The sequence below is a fragment of the Nannobrachium achirus genome (genome assembly GCF_963921795.1).
Source record: "Nannobrachium achirus genome assembly, chromosome: 15".
In the NCBI taxonomy this organism is placed as follows: Eukaryota; Metazoa; Chordata; class Actinopteri; order Myctophiformes; family Myctophidae; genus Nannobrachium; species Nannobrachium achirus.
Genome location: NC_137822.1, coordinates 8,586,261 through 8,606,819, shown reverse-complemented (window position 1 = coordinate 8,606,819; position 20,559 = coordinate 8,586,261). Strand labels below are relative to the sequence as shown.

Here is a 20,559-nt window from a genome sequence, read left to right as displayed (position 1 = left end):
GCCCCTGCATCCAGTGAGCTGCCCCCCGGGGCTGTAGTTAAGTTTGCCAAAGAAACGCTGTCAGCACACGGAGCCTTTGAACAATAACATATTCTCTTAATGTTTCGTCTTCAAGTTTCAGGTTAGCGTTGGTGACTGTTCAAGAGTTTCCTGTTGCCTTCCTGTTTCCTGTTCGCCTTCCTGTTTCCTGCCAAGCGTTTCCTGCCAGTGTCACTGTTTCCTTCCCACCGGCTGTTTAAGACACAGTTCGCTCCCGGCCGACACGATTGGCAGACTGTTGTCACGGTGATGGCCAATGAGGTGGCTAATGCTGTCAAATATGTGGTCTTTTGTCCGTACCTTTAAAAAGACAAAGGCATATTAGTCAGCTTGAAAGCGAAGAATAATATAATGTTTAAAAAAAATAAAAGTCTTGCGAGTGAATTTGTTCTAGCTAAAGCTGCAATTAAAACTTGTTTGAATGACTAAAACATTATTTTAACCAGTCTAGAAGAGTATAACTAGTGCAGCTGCAGCGGTTGGAGGTGGTTTGCGTTCTCTAGCATTGAGACATTTACATTTAGACCCAGCTTATCATGTGTGTGCATAAGTGAGTATGGGTATATGGCTTATACATGTATGGATATTTATCAGATTGGATGCTGGGCAAAACAGTAAGACAGTAAAACAGACTAATAAGTGTGTATACTTCTTCCTACTCCTTTTGAACATGTCATATTTATTTAAAGGTAGGGTAAGTGATTTCATTTTCAAACTAGAAGCAGTGCTCTTCCGAGCACAGGTCTCCACCAGGCCATGCGTCCTCGTGGTGCTACTGTATAATAGGCCAATGTAAAAAGGCTGGAATATGTTCTTCACCTTAGACCTTTCATGGCAATCGGACACTGCATGCATGATTTGAGGCATTGTGTTCCAAAAATGTGTTTTCCTAAAGTCTACCTGCTGGTGGCGCTATAAAAGGCCAACATGAAAAGGGTAGCATTTATTCCTTGACATAGTGGGAACATGTGTGGCAAATTCCACGGTAATCGCAAGCTGCGTTGATGTTTTGAAGCATTTTGTTCAAAAACTGAGCAATCCCGCAAACTTTGGAAGCCAATATTAGCCAATTAGTATGGAATATGAAATATCAGACGGGTCGGACTTGATCACATGACTATAGAGATACTGTGTACCGATTTGCATGATTTTTGGATAAAATCTCAAGGAATAATAGGAAAAATTGTGTTTTACATAAGCCGGCCTCCTGGTGGCGCTATAAAAGGCTGATGTGAAAAATGCAGGGAAAGGGTTTTTTCTTGGCCTCTAGGGAGTGCGCTTACAAAGTTTGAAACTGATCGGTGGAGTTATAGGTAAAACCACGAATCGGCCTGTTATAGCGCCACAATGAGGCTGATTTAAAAAATGTGAAGTGGCATTTCTTCCTCGACCTAGTGGGAACGTGTGTGCGCGATTTCATGATAATTGCACTTTGCGTTTGGGATTTGAGGCATTTTGTTCAAAACGGCTCAATCCTACAAACTTTGGAAGCCAATCTTAGCCAATCAGGATGGAATATGCAAAATCGGACAGATCCGTGTCGAGCACATGACTGTCGAGATACTGCCTACCGATTTGTAAGATTTTTGGACTAAATCTGTAAGAGTAGTGCACAGAAATGTGTTTTGCGAACATCGGCCACTAGGTGGCGCTAGAAAAGGCCCATTTGAAAAATTTAGGGCAGAGGTTCTAGATTGGCATCCAGGGAATGTGTGTGCTCACTTTGGCAGCGACCGGGCCAACGGCGACTGAGAATAGCTGCACACAAACTGCGAGGACACACACACACGGACGGACGCACGCACGGACGGACGGACGGACGGACGGACACACGGACGGACGGAGGGGAAAACATACTCTCCCCCATGCCTTCGGCTGGTGGAGACAATAATAACAAAATGGGTCTATGTTCTGATACAGTAGTACTAGTTACTATAGAGTGTTTGGTCCATATTTGGACTTCAGCATTATCCCCTGTGAGGAGAAAAAAGCCGTTTCAGTTGCTCCACCAAAACTGTTGGGGTGACAGGTTTTCCTCCAATCAGGATAGAGTGGGGCCTTCCTCCAGTCATGGCCGAGTGGGGGCGGGCCTTACGCACACCAAGGCCCGCCCCCACTTGATCATGATTGGAGGAAGGCCCCCGTCTGTCACCTACTGTACATGAAAACTGAAACATAAGTGAAATCACTTAACCTACCTTTAATTTGTGTTTTTGTTTATGCATTTCATTGTTAATGCTTCGTTTTTATATGTTGTTTTTGCATGTTCGAAATCAATCAATCAATCAATCAATCTCTCTCTCTCACCGTGCCCTCGGGGTCCACGAGCAGCAGGTGTTTGGCCAGTCCATTGTGCATGCCAGTCAGTACGTAGGACCCGGGGTTCGTGGTGCTCTTGCGCACCAGGAAGTCGCCGTCCTCCGTCAGCAGCTTCTCGGCGTCGCGGCGGCTCATCTCGCCGTGGTACCACGTCTGACCCTCCAGCTCCTCCTGCGCCCGGAAGGCCGCCGAGCGCACCAGGAGAGGGCTGGAGTTGTCCACGGAGGCCACCTTATGGAGGCCCGCCACCACGGCGGCCTGGGAGTGGGGCTGGGGCTGGGACTGCTGCTGCTGCTGGGGATGATGGGACTGACAGTGGATGGCGTCCTCAAAGGGCTCTGGCAGGACAGACGTTTCACCAAGAAAAGGACAAATAAGTTGTTTTCAAGGTCTTTGACCACATTAACCCCCCCGGCGTCCCTATTTTTATTTGGGCAACATATCGTCGTTGTCGGGTGGAAACCCTGTAAGTCCAAAACCGTTCGTTTTGTATTTATCATTTTAACAAGGATTTAGAATAGTGAAAATGGCCGATCTACAAGCACACAACGCCTCGCACCGCGAGGCGTTGTGTGATTGTAGATCTGCTATTTCACTAGTTTTGTGCGACAGTCTTGTGTGATGAGGTAGGGCTTTACTTTATGAAAAGAAAAGTACACATTTGAAACTTGGAGATACAAGTTTTCTGCCTGACAGTGACGGTATATAAAAATCAATATTTGTTTAGATCTGTATCTCTATTTTTGCTATTCATCGTTCATAAAAGTATATAAGGTTTGAGTGGCTAAGGATACCTGAGAGAAAATGCTCCATTGACAAAAATAACGTATTCTACTCTTAAGGTAAGAAAAGTAAGTTCCTTCATAAGGCTTTTTTTACTCATACCACAGAACCAAATACATTGAACACATCGGTTACATTGTATTTGTAATGTACATCAAATGCCCCATTCATTTTGGACTGACATCCACAACAGCCAACGGTAAAAGGGGGACACATAATGCTCAATGTATACTCCAATATACAAGGTTGCAATGCATCGCAATATGTGAGGTGAATCAGGTGAGCTTGTAGATCTCTTTAAAGTTGGTTCTTATTACTTTTATAATAACAAACAGCAAGGAATCGCAACGTACTGTACCTGCTTTCACTCCAGTGTTACTTTATCAAGTGTACATCATAACACAATGATGACCTTTTTACTCTCCCTTAATATTCTCTCCAAAAATGTATGGTTTTGTAACAATAATACTAATACTGTAGTAAGACAAAGTAGGATATATTAATTTACAATAAATCATACAACGTTTGAATATGGAGACATGTGATTTCTGCCCGAAAGCAACAATGATCCTGGAGTGTTCCAAATACACAACTGAAAGGAATGTGCTGTTTTTGAAGGGCTGGATGCTGAGACGTCCTGCATTTTTATCACAAATCTGCTCAGACCTATTGAAAATCAGTGTGCACTGCAGAGGTGAAAGCTGTGATGGATTTTACATGTAGAAAACATTGGGCAGTACCCAACACCAGCAGTGAGAGGCAGCAATACTACCAAGGACTAGGATATGCCAGGAATTCAAAAGAAGAAGAATGCATGCACATTCCCGCATTCTCCCAGGCACTCACACATGATAAGAGCCCAAACAAACACACACAACAAGAGAGAGATATAGACAGAGACCGACCGAGAAGGAGGATAGACTGACTGTCTTTCCACAGCAAATGTAAACAGACTGTACTTGAAGCTGCTTGTCGGCTGATTTGGACAAGAACCAGATTCAAAGTGAAACTAATCTTGAGGGAACACTCGAGAGGAGAGAAAGTTTTCCACCTCGACTGCCTGATGTCCAGGGTTTGTAGCTTCGCTCAGAGACTAAATGGCTTCCCCTTATTCAGAAGAGGATTTTTCCTGTGCTGTGTGTCGTGACATATACAAACATCCTGTTTTGCTGACGTGTAGCCACAGCTTCTGTAAAGCCTGTCTGCAGGAATGGTGGAGACAGAGACCCATCAAGCCATGTCCACTTTGTAAGGAAACGTACAAATCTTGGATAGATGATCCACCATGTAACCTGGCTCTGAAGAACCTGAGTGAGACCTTCTTACAGGAGAAACATCACCGAGAACAAGTCCAGAAATCACTGGAGTTCTTACAGGAGAAACTGAAGGTATTTAATGAAGTTAAAACAAATTACAAGCAAGCAGAAAATCACATCAAAGTTCAGGCACGAAATACAGAAACACAGCTTAAGGAACAGTTTAAGAACCTTCATCAGTTCCTACGAGATGAAGAGGAGGCCAAGATTGCCGCTCTCAGGGAGGAAGTGGCACAGAAGAGTCAAAAGATAAAGGAAAGGTTTGATGGTCTGAGCAGAGACATGGCAACCATCTCTGATGCAATCCAAGCCTCAGAGGACCAGCTGAGAGCCGGCAGCCACGTCTCCTTCCTGCAGAACTACAAGGCCACGATGGAAAGAGTCCAGATCACACTGCAGGACCCACAGCCAGCCTCAGGAGCGCTGATAGACGTGGCCAAACACCTGGGGAACCTGGCCTTCGGGTTTGTGCTTCACTTTTGCTCTGTAAAGCAATTTGAGCTGCATTTCATGTCATGAAAAGTGCTATACAAATAAAGTGTATTATTATTATTATTCAGAGTCTGGGACAAGATGAGGGACCATGTCTCCTACACTCCTGTGATCCTGGACCCCAACACTGCCCATCCACGCCTCGTCCTGTCTGATGATCTGACCAGTGTGAGACGTGGAGAGAGACAACTGCTTCCCGACAACCCAGAGAGGTTTGACCACTATTGGCCCGCTGTGCTGGGTTCTGAGGGCTTCACGTCAGGGATTCACAGCTGGGATGTTGAGGTGGAAGATAATAGGTACTGGGGAATAGGTGTGTCAGCACAGTCTTACCAGCGGAAGGGCGGCAGGGGAGGCCAAATTTGGGCAATAAACTTATGTGATGGTAAATACACAGCAGAAATGTCCACACCAAGGACAGAGACAGAGACAGTTCTCTCGGTAACCCAGAAACCCCGGAGGATCAGAGTCCAACTGGACTGGAACAGAGGACAAGTGTCCTTCTCTGATTCTGATACTAACACAGACCTACACACACTTTCACTGACACACTCTTTCCATTCATTTATAATGCAGACACTCTGCCTCTGAATATGTTGCCAAGGAAGAACAGTGGCAATTTAACACAATGATTAGACACTAAAGTAGAGGTCTTCATGGAGGCCCCGACCCTGAAATTACCCGAGGACCCGAGAGACCCGTACCGGGTTCGGTCAGTGTTTTATCATAGTCACTCGGAGCCGGGTTGGAAACGGTCGCATTTCCCTCGGAACACTTCGGAACACAGGACTGTAATCATCATGTGTATAACCCGAGAGGACCCGATAGGACCGTACTGTGTGTGTGACGTGTGTGTACTTTCTGCTTTTTATGCAAACTATAAAGCAAGCAATCAATCAATGTGTGTGTTTGCGCTGGCGTGCGCTGCTGCGCTATGATCAGGATACGGAACGAACTGGAGTTGTGTTTAACGTGTGTGCTGTGCTGTGTTTAGGCTGACCTAGGATCAGATTCAGGTCTGTTATTAGCCGCGAGGCCGCGACATGAAGAATGGCTGTAACTGTGAGATGATAATGCTGGTCTAAGATCAGATTTACAGCGGGGGAAAAAGAGCTTGGTGCGTGCGTAATGCATGCGTGTGCGTGATGCGTAGCAGCTTCTCCTGCTGTCGCCCGTCAGGCTGATGAGAAAGCACTTGCCTACAAGTTAAACCATGACAAACAAACCGAAAATGACTTACCTCTGTTGATAGAAAATAGCCTAAAAGTATTCCTTTATCCCTGCATTTGTTTCGATGTTAATATTAGATTCCTTGGCACAAGTTGGCAGCCTTCTTCTGCCTGTCAATCAGTTAACAGCGCACGCCGCACAGCTGCCGTGAGTGAGGGATCTCAGTACATGAAAGGGGATTTTAATAATGATTTAATGGTCGGGTCTCTCGGAACCTCGGAAATAAAAGGATTTCGGGACAACATGGCACAGGTTTCGGTCTGTAAAAAAAGAATGTCGGAACGGGACGGAATCGGACGAGACCTTACGGGGCCACTCGGGTTTGGTTTTGTAATTTGATTATTATTTCGGAACAGGTCGGAATCGGACGAAATTTGACTGTACTTTTCGATTACTTTTTGGACCCGTGAAGACCTCTACACTAAAGTTTAGCATCCATAATTATGATGTGGATTAGGATAGTAAACATTGATCTTTAAGTGTCACCTAAAACCAAAGGTGGACAGAAACAAAGTACATGTACTTGTGACTTTCACTAAACTACATTTCAAAGATAAATACTACTTGTACTCGTGAATCCACAACATTTCTGGGAAAGCTGTAAAGTTATAAGTACAGTAACTTAAGAATTTGATGGGTAACCATGTGATGAGCAATCCAGGAGTCTCGTATTGAATCAATAATGTTAATAGTATGTTGATAGGTGAGTATAATTATATGTACAGTATACAATACAATATACAATTTTGTATGTATATAAATCAAACTATGACAATAATTATGATTATAATATTGTGTATTATGTATTAATGTTATTGGCTGAGTGTACTGTAAGAATCATTTGTGTTGTTATTTTACTTGGACAATAGTCATTTTACCTGTTCATAAAATAGTCACCACTTTGATCGAATCTCAATACATTGACTAAATTTGAGGATTTTGGTTTGAGATCTACTCACATTATTAAAAAAAAATACATGAATTCTAATTCAATCAAATGCATGTGATGCGCGGAAGCAGGGATTGAACCCGGGGCTCCCACTCGCCAGACCAACGCACAACCGGTCGTGCTAGTAGTGCTGAGCCAGATTGGCAGGGCTGTTGTCCCTGGTTCATGCCTGCTACTAACTGTGGGGGCTACACATGCAACATACACACATCGGTTGTGTGATTAGAGTTCACTTGGTAAATATCTGTTCCTTGTGATTTTACATGCCAGTTAACACAAACAGGTCAGTTGTGTTTTAGACATTTTCTCAAGTGTGATAAAACTTGATCCACAGATGATACAATAATATCAGCCTTTGAATACTAACGGAGGATGCTTGATAAACATGAAGGCTAACTACCTGTCCACTGTTAGCTCCAGCAGGGTTAAAACGTTGACGAAAAATGGAAGTCGACAACCTTTTTTCACTGATGAAAACGAAATAAAAACTAAGCTATGATGACTAAAACTAAGATGAACTATATTGTCAATTTCGGCAACAAATAAAAACTGTTAGGGAGGAACTAGTGGAGAAGAGATCCAGTAGAACTAAAAGACAAGTCATTTTATGTTTGGTTTGCACTCGGGTGTTATACTCTGAAAATGGATCTACAACCTCACAACCTGTCGTGCTGTGACTAAAATCGTATGATATAATCGTCTATATTTAGTTTATGAAAATCATATGATATTTAGTCGAATAAAACTAGACTAAAACATTTCAGATGACTAAAATATGACTTAAACAACATTACATTTGATTCAAAAGACGATGAGATCCACATGTCTCATCATTTGATCTCACGTCAATATTCCTTAATTCCTTAAGGTATCTGGAGCTACAGTGTTCATTTCGACAGCAAATCTTGATTTAGTTACAAATCTGGAAGAGAATTGTTTTGCTGAGCAAGGACCTTTACAGATGTTCATACATTTTGATGGCATACAAAAGGAAGAGGAAAAAGACAAGACCCTGCTGCTGGATAGGAGGGTGTGGGGGGAAGCGGTATTGTGGGTCTAAAAAGGTTAATGATTTATGAAGAGGTTTATTTTGTATGATAATATTATGACCATTATGTAATGTATAAGTGTATGTTATATGATTACTGGCATAATACCTCATGATCAGTGTCATTATGTAATGTTATGTAATGACCAGCATTGTGTCTATTTGCATTTTGTATGATCACTTCCATTTTACATTACAGTTAATACCCTTTAGGCCTAGAATTATTGAATGCTTTAACCAGTGAAAAATAGCAGATATACAAGCTCACAGCGCGGCACTGAGTGCCGCGCTGCGAGCTTGTAGATCTGCTATTTTTGAAAAAGTCGTAAAAATGTGTGCAAATCTTTGAATATATACAGTATTTTCAAAGCGAACGATTGTAACTCAAATTTTGTTTCTGGGTGGTCCCTGGAAATAAATATGCTGAATGGGGGTCCGTGGCGAAATAAATATCATTTTGGGGGTCCTTCACATGAAAAGGTTTGAGAACCACTGACATAGTAGTCTCTCAAGAACAGACCAACTGAGCTCCATTAAGTGAAAAGGACCTTTTCTTTGACGATGGCTGGCCAGATTGCTGACAAAGAAACATAGGTTTTTCAAAAAACCTTAGGATTCAAAAGACACTTACAGAATCGGGTCAAAATTCAAATTTTCACGATTTTTCTAAAATAGCAGATCTACAAGCTAGCAGCGCGGCACTCGGTGCCGCGCTGTGAGCTTGTATATCTGCTAATTTTCAACAGTTAAAGGAGTAGTTCACCCCCAAAATGACTTTTTTTCTATTGATTACTCACGCCATGGAGAGTAGAGTTCAATAATATTTTTTGTTTTTTGTCACATTCCTAAGACAAAAATGTGATAACAATAAATGTACCCCCATTGATTCCGGATGGTGACCCGTTTCAAAACGGGTCACCATCCGGAATCAATGGGGGTAAATTTACTCAAATCAAACTTTTGTCTTTTGGAATGTGACAAAAACCAAAAAATATTATTGAACTCTACTCTCCATGGCGTGAGTAATCAATAGAAAAAAAAGTCATTTTGGGGGTGAACTACTCCTTTAAAGCATAAAATAATGATACACAATAATTTGTACCCATTCTAAATGGGTTAAACCAATAAAGATTTGAATGATACAGTGACTGTTATGTGTGGCTGACATCGTAATGAGCTGTAAAGGTTTACTGTCTAAATGTGGTCATGTACAATTGTACACCCAGACATGAAGCAGTTATTCACATTTTATCAATAATTAATTACAGAAAGAATACTGGACATTCATCAATATTCTATATAACTTAAAAATGTTATATATTCTCTATATAAAAATGAGAATATATAAAACATATTGAAAGATTTGGAAAGATTTAAATGATGAATGGGGACTACAGAAATATTTCAACAAATTGTAAATGTATCCACTAGATGGCAGCCTAAGGCCACACATGGCTACAGTCATTCACAGTTTCAATCACTCTTATGAGTACTCTTTCATAACATCATTGTCGGGTGGAAACCTTGTATCTCCAAGTTTCAAATTTGTATGTTCTTTCGCAAAGTAAAGCCCTGCTTCATCACACAAGGCCGCCGCAAAAAAGTAGTGAAAACAGCAGATCTACAAGCACACAACGCCTCGCAGCGCGCTGCGTTGTGTGCTTGTAGATCTGCTGTTTTCACTAGTTGAGTTCATTTTTAAGATGATAAATACAAAACGAACGGTCTTGGTTTTCCCCCGACAACGACGATAAGTAACTCGGGGTCGGTTGTACATTGAACCACAGTCTGGAAGAGGCATTCCTTATAGACTAAAGTACCAATGTCTTAAGGATGCTATTGTTTACAAATGTAAACAGCTTGTGTCCATATTTGGAAGCCTCTGTAATGTCCATAAATGTGTTGTGAGAGGCCTTCAGATTGCAGGAATGCCCAAGCCAAAGATTTTTAACGTGATAATTGGCAGTCGACACATGGAGGAGACAAATATGCTTTCCTGTATCCATGATCTTAATCCTTGTGTGTGTGTGTGTGTGTGTGTGTGTGTGTGTGTGTGTGCGTGCGTGCGTGCGTGCGTGCGTGCGTGCGTGCGTGCGTGCGTGCGTGCGTGCGTGCGTGTGTGTGCGTGCGTGTGTGTGCGTGCACAGACAGTACGTAGGTGCATGTAAGACCAGGTCATTATATGGAAAAACAGGGTACATACATACTGTACTGTAACAGCATGGTTATTAGTGTCACGGGTCCTGTTCAATGTATAAAAGGCCTAAGACTAAGGTTGATGTAGGAACGTAAAGATTAAAACCTGCACACTGTATTTGCACTGTCTTCATAACGACAGGATCTCATTATTCCACCAAAGTCTCCCCCTCACAAAACAAAAGCTACGGTATATAATTAACAAGCTAACAGCCTTATAAAGTTACTCAGGGTGCAGGATAGAGACAAATGCTGAGATCAATTCAGATCATATCAAATGTATCTTTCAGATCAGTTCAAATGTAACTTTTTGTCATGTACAGCAGTGGTTTCCAACCATTTTCACATCAAGGTCCATTATTTATTTGGAAATTTGAGCCACGGACCATCATTTGATGAGATTTAACCTCTCAGATCCAAAACGTTGAATATTTTAACAGGCACATGTTGATCAAAATAACAATTCTTCTGCATTCTCTAATTGTGTTGAGTTCTTGTTAATAAAGTGATGCCGTTTATTAATTACACACCCCATCTTCATGGTGTGTGTAATTGATTGAAGATAAGTCATTTTTTCCTTGAATTCATGGAGATAATTTTTTGTCAGACTCCTAAGCCAAACCAGTTGATGACGCTGTGAATTCAAGGCTCCGTAGTGTGTGTATAATTGATACATGCTGCAGCGCGGCACCGAGTGCCGCGCTGCGAGCATGTAGATCTGCTATTTTTGAAAAAGTCGTGAAAATGTGTGCAAATCTTTGAATTTATGTATTTTCAATGCGAACGTTTGTAACTCAAATTTTGCTTCTGGGTGGTCCCTGGAACTAAATATTTTGAGATGGGGGTCCGTGGCCAAATAAATATCATTTTGGGGGTCCTTCACATGAAAAAGTTTGAGAACCACTGACATAGCAGTCTCTCAAGAACAGACTAACTGAGCTCCAGTTAAGTGAAAAGGACCTTTTCTTTGACGATGGCTAAGCCAGATTGTTGTGAGCTTGTATATCTGCTATTTTTCTATAATAATAATTCTAGACCTAAATGGGTTAAAGCCCACGCCAGGACTTACTCATGTCAAACAGGTCCTTTTCAGGGCTGTCCTTGGCTGTGCCCGCTGCCACCGTGCCGTCCGTCGCCACGCTCTCCGCCTCCGCCTGTAGCACCGCCAGCACCTGGGCATCGATCTGCTGGGTGTTCACGTACGTGGGCATCGCCGCCTCGCCCGCTTTCGTTGCCTGAGTTTTCCCCTCGGGGAGGCTGTAGATGTCACAGGAGCCTGCGTGTTTGGAGCAACAGTCAGTAAAGAGCCTCACTGTTGAGTCGATCAAGGGCCGTCCGCACACAACAAACGACAACGACAATTCTACGAAGCCTGATTCATACTAGGTTGTGCACTGAGTCTGGCACCGAAAATAGCCGACCTACAAGCTCACAACGGCTATTTTCGGTGCCAGACAAGGACGTGTAACCAAGTATAAATAGGCAATAATGATGTGATGATCCACACTGTGAACAATAATGTGTAAAGATGTTAAACGTGAGTGATGATGTGTTGTAAATTATGTCCTGTAAATTCGGATGGATTTTGCTTGTCCGTCAGTGTTTCTGTCGTCTTATCAAATCGCCCTGACAGTGATCCGAAACCATATCGGCCCCCGCTGTCATTGTCATTATAGCTGTGGTATGGACTATGGACTCTGCCATCCACTTGAGTTACAACCATCTTTGAAAGGATTTTATCATTATGGTTATATCATTCTTGGTGTTGACAGCCAACAACATAGTGTAACTTTCTCCAACGTTCATTTATCAAGTGTTAATCCAACAACAACAACAACAATATACAAAGAAATTATCATATTAAAATCATCTGACCCTGTTGTGCGAGTCTGCGTTCCTCTCCCCAGCTGTCTCCACAGTGTCGCCCCTGGTAATACGTTTGGTCTACAGAGCCTGTGCCAACCTACAGTAATAACATGCACGCACGCACGCACGCACACACACACACACACACACACACACACACACACACACACACACACACACACACACACACACACACACACACACACACACACACACACACACACACACACACACACACACACACAAATAATATGTACACTTATTAATCTGGTCTTTGGGGAAATATGCTAGTGGTCCAAAGCAAAAAAAAAAAGAAAGTTGAAAACCACTGAGATTGGTTCAAATAACCCTTTATAAGTTCCAGATTGCAGCTTTAATTTAATTCTGGTTGTACATTCTCAGAGTTACAAATAGATATGCCCATATTAACACTACCATTTTACCGTGTACTAAAGAATCATCATTATGCATTCGAGTCCCTGAGAAAAGAGGAAATGCATGCTTTATCCAGTTCTTCTGAGAAGATACAGGCAGTGAGTTAGATGGTTACCTGGCCTCCATCCGTTCCTGCGTTGTGATTGGTTAGCCTGGTGTCGATGAAGCCCCCTGGCGGCGGCATCTTGCCAGGAATGTTGTTGTAGTACGGGTGTTCCGATGGCTCCTCCTCCTCCTCCGTCCACGGAAACTCCTCCATGTTTAATACCCTGAGCAAACAAACAACCACAACATGTCTCCAAGGGAGGTGGGACATAGAAAACGAGTGGAAACCCGTTTACGGCTTCTGATTGGTCTGTGGTGCGGGGCGGGACAAATACACCGGTGTGTATTGGCTGGCTGATGACATACATACCCTAACCCTACACTGATGATTCGTTGGAACAACATCCAGTCAGCAACGACGTCTAAAACAACGCCTAAACAAGTGATGTTCGTAAATACGAGTCAACTGAATCGTGGCCAGACAGAGAAGTGAAGTGACAAAACAAATCCACGGAACGTAGGCTAGTTTAATACCCTGAGGGAAAAAAACAACAACAACCCACACGTCGGAGGTACAGAAACTAATCATAACTCAGACGGCGCTGAGTCGGCTAAGTGGTGTGCGGACACGCGTGTGCATTATTAGGGCATTCACCAAATATTCGAATATTCAAATATCAAAGTCACTATTCGACGTTGTTCACCGAGGTCGAATATATATATATATTTTTCTCTTTAAAATATATATAGTTTATAAAGCTTGGCTAGATAGGAAGTCATAAGAATGAGTTGTCAATGCCCTTGGTGGATGAATTTGTTAATGCTCTATACCAAGGGTTCTCAAACCTTTTTAGGCCATAAACAAACAAAACAAACATATTTGAACTGGGGACCCCCACCCTGACAAGCACTTGGAATTGTAGGTATTACATTTAATGTGACTCGGTTCCGCAGATAAATATTGTTGCGAGGCGTTACGTAGATCTGCTATTTTCACAATGTTTGCCTCTTGCTTACTTAATATTTGACAGTTTGGCCAGTCCTGTCGAATATTCTACTATTCGAATACTTTAAATCACTATTCGTGAATGCCCTAGTGTGCATGTTGCTTATGTCTGCATGTCTGCGTGCTCACATATGGGTGAATGCATGCTTTGGACGTACTGCATGTGTGAGCGTAAGTGTTACCTGTCATGTGTGGAGGTGAGTTTAGTGGCAGGACACTGCAGGTACTGCTGGAAGCGCAGGTCGAAGGCCTGACCGATGGTGCTGATGACGTCCTGCGCCAGCCCGTCTGAACACTCCAGGATGTGGCATGCTGGAGAGGAACAACAAATGACACCCCGCCTTAATAATAATAATAGTAATAATACTAAAGCCCTTTGCACACAGGCGCGTTTATCCGTACGGATAAAACGGACAATTTCACTTTTAAAAAAGAAAACAATGATTCTCTACGACCTCATGCACACCGGATCCGAATTGGCCGTGCGACGAGTGGCTGCGGCCGTGCGTCTTTTTCTCGATCGAACCCAGTTCGATTCGTGCGTCTTGTCGCATGCGGTGAAAAACTCATCACTCCTTTTATGACTCCTTTTGGGATCCGCAGCGCCGATTCCGCACAGCCTTGCACACCAAATCCAATGCGTTTTATTCATGCAGCAAACGAAAAAAACGCAACTGTCCTGTGTGCAAAGGGCTTTACTGTATATAGCACTTTTCAAGGTACCCAAAGTCGGGCTATTTCCCGGTGAGCGACATCGACTGGAAGGAGTCAGGCTTTACCTCTTCTATTAACTGGGTCCTTCGCTACGTAGGCAACATAATCTGTCGTGTCCTGAAACAAAGAAAAATAAAAAGTCACAATAAATGAGTGAGAAAAACCAGGTGCAGTCACGACGTGAATAAATGATCACACAGGTAATGCATTACACACATCTGTTAAAGCTGCAATCCACAAGATTAAAGACTTTTCTCCCCTCCATAAAACATGATCATCAGGTATTATGAGTATATTACAGTAGGAGGAAGATTTATTTTCAAAAAGGTGCATAGAAAGTGATAAAATAGGGGCGCCTGGTGGCCTAGTGGACCAGGCGCATACCATATAGGCATTGCCGATTTCGGCATAAATGCCTGTCGGCGTCGCCGGTTCAATTCCCGATCCGGCCGACCTTTGCCGCATGTCACTGCCTGTCTCTCCTCCATTTCATGTCAGTCTACTGTCCCATCCAATAAAGGCAAAAAGCCCAAAAACAAATCTTTAGAAAGTGATAAAATAGTTTTACACAAAGCGGTGTATTTCGTTTGGGCCTTTTGACTCAAAGGCTTTCAGGAAGAAACCAACAATACACAGGAAAGACATATTTGCATATTATAACCACACCCAGGGGTCTGTTAGAGTAATGTTAACTCCATGGACATGAAAGCGAGTGATTCGAAACCTGGTCTGCCCGAGTGGCACCATTTCTATTGCTGCAGCTAAGATGAAAAGCCGGGTGCAGGAGGAAGATATTACAGTTTGAGCTTCATGCTTCAATACCCTTTGTCAACCAGTAGGTGTCCTCCAACCTGACCACATAACTTTCTATAATATTTCTCAATGGAACGGCAGGTAGACAAACCACTGCAGATGTGTTAGTTATGTTACAGTAGATTACCATATTCTACCATAACGAATGGTTCAAATAACACTTTAATCACACACACAAAATATGGATTGCAGTTTGACTATCTTAGAAGCGTTTAGGGGTGAAAAACTAGTGTATACCGCTTTATTAAACATTATGTGTGTGGATGAACAGTAAATACTTACAGGGTCTCCGCCGGAGGCAAAGGAGATGGACTGCATGTGATGGTTGGCTATAATCTGTCATAAACATTACAAACATTGAAGAATTATGCAATGAATGCATCTTTTCCTTCCATATTTAAGCCCATTGCTACCATTCTATTGGGAAACGTTGCTGGATTTTCAAATGCTTATATTTCTGAGTTAGGGTAACTAAAGACATTTGGGTCTCCACCAGTGTTCATTTCATCGACTAAAACTGTCATAGGGAGGGACTAGTGGAGTTGTCAAAAACATTTCCTCATAGTTTTAGTCGACGGAATCAACACTGGATACCGGGGGTATACATTCAGGTTGTGTACTTTACGTGGTATCAATGTACTGCACCTGTTTGGAGTCGGGGGTCATGAGGTTGAGACTACTGGTGGAGATGTTGAGGTTGATGGACATGCCGGCAAACTGCAGGTTGCTCTTTCCCAGGATGGTGGACAACGCTTTGGAAGGAGGCTGACAAAGACAAAACACAACCAAGTAAAGAGGACATACTGTTGAATGATACTATAGAGGGTATGCATAAAGAGAATGGCAAATCCAGTGGCAAAGTGAGTTTAACGCCATTTAACATCGCTTAATGCAATTACATGGGACTTTTTTGTTTGGATGTATGAGCTGTCAAGGCCAGAAAGTAGTTTTTTTTGCCACTCAGTAGAAAAATGGAGTTAGCCGGACAGCAACGATATGATGATAACAACATAACATTATATAACATGAAGCATAATTACAAACACACTGCACTTGTCTCACACACACACACACACGACACACACAAACACAACACACGTACAACCTCATAATCCCACACCTACGTACACACACGCACACGCACACACACACACACACACACACACACACACACACACACACACACACACACACACACACACACACACACACACACACACTGCAACGATCCCTCTATGGCCCAGCCTCCTGGTGGCAGATATATTCTGCACTACATGAGTCACTAAGTGCTGCGTTGCTCCGTGTGCAATGCATGCTGGGTTGGAGCTACGCCCACGCTCATACACTTCCATACCACCCTCTCTCTCTCTCTCTCTCTCTGCTCTCTCTCTCCTTCTCCATCCCCTTCACATACAGTAGTCTCTCTCTCTCTCTCTCTCTCTCTCTCTCTCTCTCTGCTCTCTCTCTCCTTCTCCATCCCCTTCACATACAGTAGTCTCTCTCTCTCTCTCTCTCTCTCTCTCTCTCTCTCTCTCCTCTCACTCTCTCTCCTTCTCCATCCCCTTCACATACAGTAGTCTCTCTCTCTCTCTCTCTCTCTCTCTCTCTCTCTCTCTCTCTCTCTCATCCCCCTTCACCTAGTCTTCAGTGCACCCATCCATCTATCCATCTATCTCCATCTATCTATCTATCTATCTATCTAGCTATCTATTTATCTATCTATCTATCTAGTGTCTGTCTGTCTGTCTGTCTGTCTGTCTGTCTGTCTGTCTGTCTGTCTGTCTGTCTGTCTGTCTGTCTGTGTAGATTCTAGATCAGTATTTCTCAAAATGGGGTCTGGGGAACCCCTTGGCTCCTTTTGGGGGGTTCCAGGCGGCCCCCAGTAAAATTACTTAATAACAGTTGCATCAAAATCATTTAAAGCCAGTTCAAAACCTATATACATCGCCTGTTTATATGTACAATGAGCTGATCTACAAGCTCACGATGAGTCGCGATGCCACGTGTTGTGAGCTGGTAGATCGGCTTGTTTGTCTGTTTTTTTACTGAACACTTTTGAGAACCACTGCTCTAGATCAGTGGTTCTCAACCTGTGGGTCGGGACCCCCTGTGGGTCGGACCCCCACTTTACTGTAAAAACTGATCTACAAGATTGTTTATCTGTAGAACCAAGTCAAACTGAATGCCTCAAGTCCTACAATTCCAAGTGCTTGTCAGGATGGGGGGTCCCCAGTTCAAACATGATTATTCTGGGGTGGGGGGGTCGCAGGCCTGAAAAGGTTTTGAACCACTGCAAAAATATCACTACAGTCAAAACCTTAAACCTCATCACCTCTAGACTTAACATGAGCCTTTCCCGTCTATGCCAAATGTCTTTGTAAAAAAATAGGCTATAGCAGATATAAAAGCTCACAACAGATGTGCAATTTTTTTGGCTAATGTTTACCCCAGAATATTATACAGATGCTCAATGTTCAATTCAAATAAATCCAGAGTTTGCACTCTGCAATCTCATCAAATGACTAGCATACCTTTTTCTTCCGCAGGCCTCCTTTGGTCCCTGGAATGGCTTCACACACAAGGCTGATGGCTTCCCTGGACAGACAAGAAGACAAGAGGGTGAATACCAGTGGTGGAAAAAGTATTCAATGTTTAATATCGTCGTTGTCGGGCGGAAACCTCGTATCTCCAAGTTTCAAATGTGTACGTTTTTTCGCGAAGTAAAGCCCTGCTTCATCAGACAAAGCTGTCAAACAAAAGTAGTGAAAACAGCCGATCTACAAGCCCACAACGCCTCGCATCGCAAGGCGGTGTATGCTTGTAGATTGGCTGTTGTCATTAGTTTAGTTCATTTTTTTAAATGATAAAAAGGAACGGTTCTGGACATACAAGGTTTCCACCCGACAACGACGATATATAACCAGTAAGATGCCTAGTAAGTATAGTAACATAGTAAGCATAGTAAGTAGCCTTGCCATGGTGTGGTCTTACTGGTCTATAGCAGTGGTTCTCAACCTGTGGGTCAGGACCCCCAGGGGGGCTCCCCAAATTATTTTGGGGGGTCCCCAGATGATTAACTTAATGTGCAACATTGTTTTCTCTCTCAACAGTAAACAAACCAACATAAAATTTAAGTGTATAGCACATTTCTAAAGTGACAATTTAAGGACTTTTTAATACCTCTAAAATGACAAATTAAACATTGGCCAAATTGTCAAATTTTAGAGGCAGAAATTGTGAAAATAGCCGATCTACATGCTCACAACGCCTCGCGTTGTGAGGCATTGTGAGCAAAAATGCTATTTTCACAATGGCACCGTGTTATACCAAAATGCAATTCCTCAACTCTTAGTGCTCGTCAGGGTGGGGTCCCCAGTAGGGCTGTCAAGATATGACATTTTACATGACGATTAATTGTCACTCAAATAATTGGCGATTAACGATTTAATTGTGTTTTTGTCGTTGACAATTACATTTCTGTTTGGCTTGTAGGCTTTGAAGTTGCACATGGCAGATATGACACATAACCTAAACATACAAAGAAATGACTGAAATATTTGACAACTTACTACTTAAAAAATAACTTTGATAGTGGAAATAGCCGATCTACAAGCTCACAACGCGTCGCGATGCGACGCGTTGTGAGCTTGTAGATCTGCTATTTCCACTATTTTTTACTTAAAAAAATATATATATATGAAACATTTTTAACATTCACGATTATGACGATTATGAAAAATAATCGCGATTATGTAAAATAATCGCGATTATGTAAAATAATTGCGATTAGACGATTATGTAATAATTGTGACAGCCCTAGTCTCCAGTTAAAATATGTTGGGGGTCGCGGCCTGAGAAGGTTGAGAACCACTGGCCAGCTACGAGCCTAGATGTGCCGTTTCAAGCAGGCTTCACTGCTCTTTTCCTGACAATGTCCTGAAAAAGCATTTTATCCACAGGTTCCTTGTGGTATAAAGTAACCAAGTACACTTAAGCCCTTTGCACACAGGCGCGTTTAACCGCACGGATAAAACGGACAATATAATTTTTTGAAAAGAAAACAATGATTCTCTATGACCTCATGCACACCGGCTCCGAATTAGCCGTGCGACGAGTGGCTACCGCCGTGCGTTTTTTCTCGATCGAAACCAGTTCGATTCGTGCGTCTTGTCGCATGCGGTAAAAAACTCATCACTCCTTTTATGACTCCTTTTTGGATCCGCAGCGCCGATTCCGCACAGCCTTGCACACCAAATCCAATGCATTTTATTCATGCCGCAAACGAAAAAAACGCATCTGTCTTGTGTGCAAAGGGCTTTACTCAAGTACTGTACAATTTTGAGGTATTTTACTTTACTTGAGTATTTCCAATATTCAATACTTTTACTTCTACTCCACTATACTGTACATCAAATATATGGTACTTTTACTCCGCTACAATTATATAAAAATATTAGTTACCAATTACGGTAGATCTTTTAAAACAAACATTAATCACTTCAGCCCTATATACATTTCAGCCAATTGAAAATAACCGATCTACAAGCTCACAATGCGTCGCATCATGAGCTTGTAGATCGGCTATTTTCAAAAGATTTTTACACATAAAGAAAAGAAGAGAACTTGTGAAATGGGACATTCTGCACAATGAGTAATTTTACTTTTGTACTTTAAGTATATTTTGATACCTATACTTTTGTACTTTTACTCAAGTACATTTTGAATTCAGGACATTTACTTATAAGGGTGCCCTCACACCAAAATACCTATGAGAGTGGAATCCGCGTTCCGCCAATGCATTTCAGTGAGAAGGGAGCGTTTTTTTGCAGAAATCCTCTGCTGGCATGAAACCGCTTCACTCTCATAGAAATGCATTGGCGGAATGCGGATTCCACTCTCATAGGTACTTTGGTGTGAATCCTCGTTCTGCCAATGCATTTCAATGAGAGTGAAGCGGTTTTTGCAGAAATCCTCTACTGACATGAAACCGCTCCATTCTCATTGAAAAGCATTGGCAGAACGTGGATTCCACTCTCATAGGTATTTTGGTGTGAGGGCACCCTAACAGAGTATTTCTACATTGCACCACTGATACTTTTACTTAAGTAAAGTGAGTACTTTTTCCAGTACTGATGAACACCAGTAAGGCATTTTAGAAGGGCAATGGCACTCTCTCTCTCTCTCTATTCATCAATTTTTAACTCTAAGAGTGCACAAATGCAACCAAATGGACCCGTATAAGGGTCCATTTGGTTCCATTTGTGCACTCTCAGATTGAAACGAACAGAAAACTGTACAGTGTACCAAT

The 20,559-nt window shown here is 42.4% G+C and overlaps 2 protein-coding genes across 2 annotated transcripts in view; one reads left to right on the top strand and one right to left on the bottom strand.

Moving 5' to 3' along the window:
- Positions 1 to 210: 210 nt before the first annotated feature.
- shc3 (SHC (Src homology 2 domain containing) transforming protein 3) overlaps positions 211 to 20,559 on the bottom strand; it is a gene marked incomplete at both ends in the record, with an annotated part of 33,481 nt that continues 13,132 nt past the window's right edge. Inside the window, 10 exons of the mRNA XM_080743314.1 lie at positions 211 to 339; positions 2,347 to 2,696; positions 11,442 to 11,648; positions 12,248 to 12,335; positions 12,789 to 12,942; positions 13,907 to 14,036; positions 14,504 to 14,555; positions 15,534 to 15,587; positions 15,897 to 16,016; positions 17,783 to 17,846. Of these exons, the coding sequence (XP_080599440.1) occupies positions 211 to 339; positions 2,347 to 2,696; positions 11,442 to 11,648; positions 12,248 to 12,335; positions 12,789 to 12,942; positions 13,907 to 14,036; positions 14,504 to 14,555; positions 15,534 to 15,587; positions 15,897 to 16,016; positions 17,783 to 17,846 (1,348 nt within the window). The remainder of the gene's footprint in view (positions 340 to 2,346; positions 2,697 to 11,441; positions 11,649 to 12,247; positions 12,336 to 12,788; positions 12,943 to 13,906; positions 14,037 to 14,503; positions 14,556 to 15,533; positions 15,588 to 15,896; positions 16,017 to 17,782; positions 17,847 to 20,559) is intronic.
- LOC308299050 (nuclear factor 7, ovary-like) lies at positions 4,239 to 5,631 on the top strand (the record flags this gene model as incomplete). The annotated part of the gene is made up of 2 exons (XM_080742776.1): positions 4,239 to 4,921; positions 5,018 to 5,631. 2 exons carry the CDS (start codon positions 4,239 to 4,241, stop codon positions 5,538 to 5,540), a joined length of 1,206 nt encoding a protein of 401 aa, XP_080598902.1. The 3' UTR covers positions 5,541 to 5,631.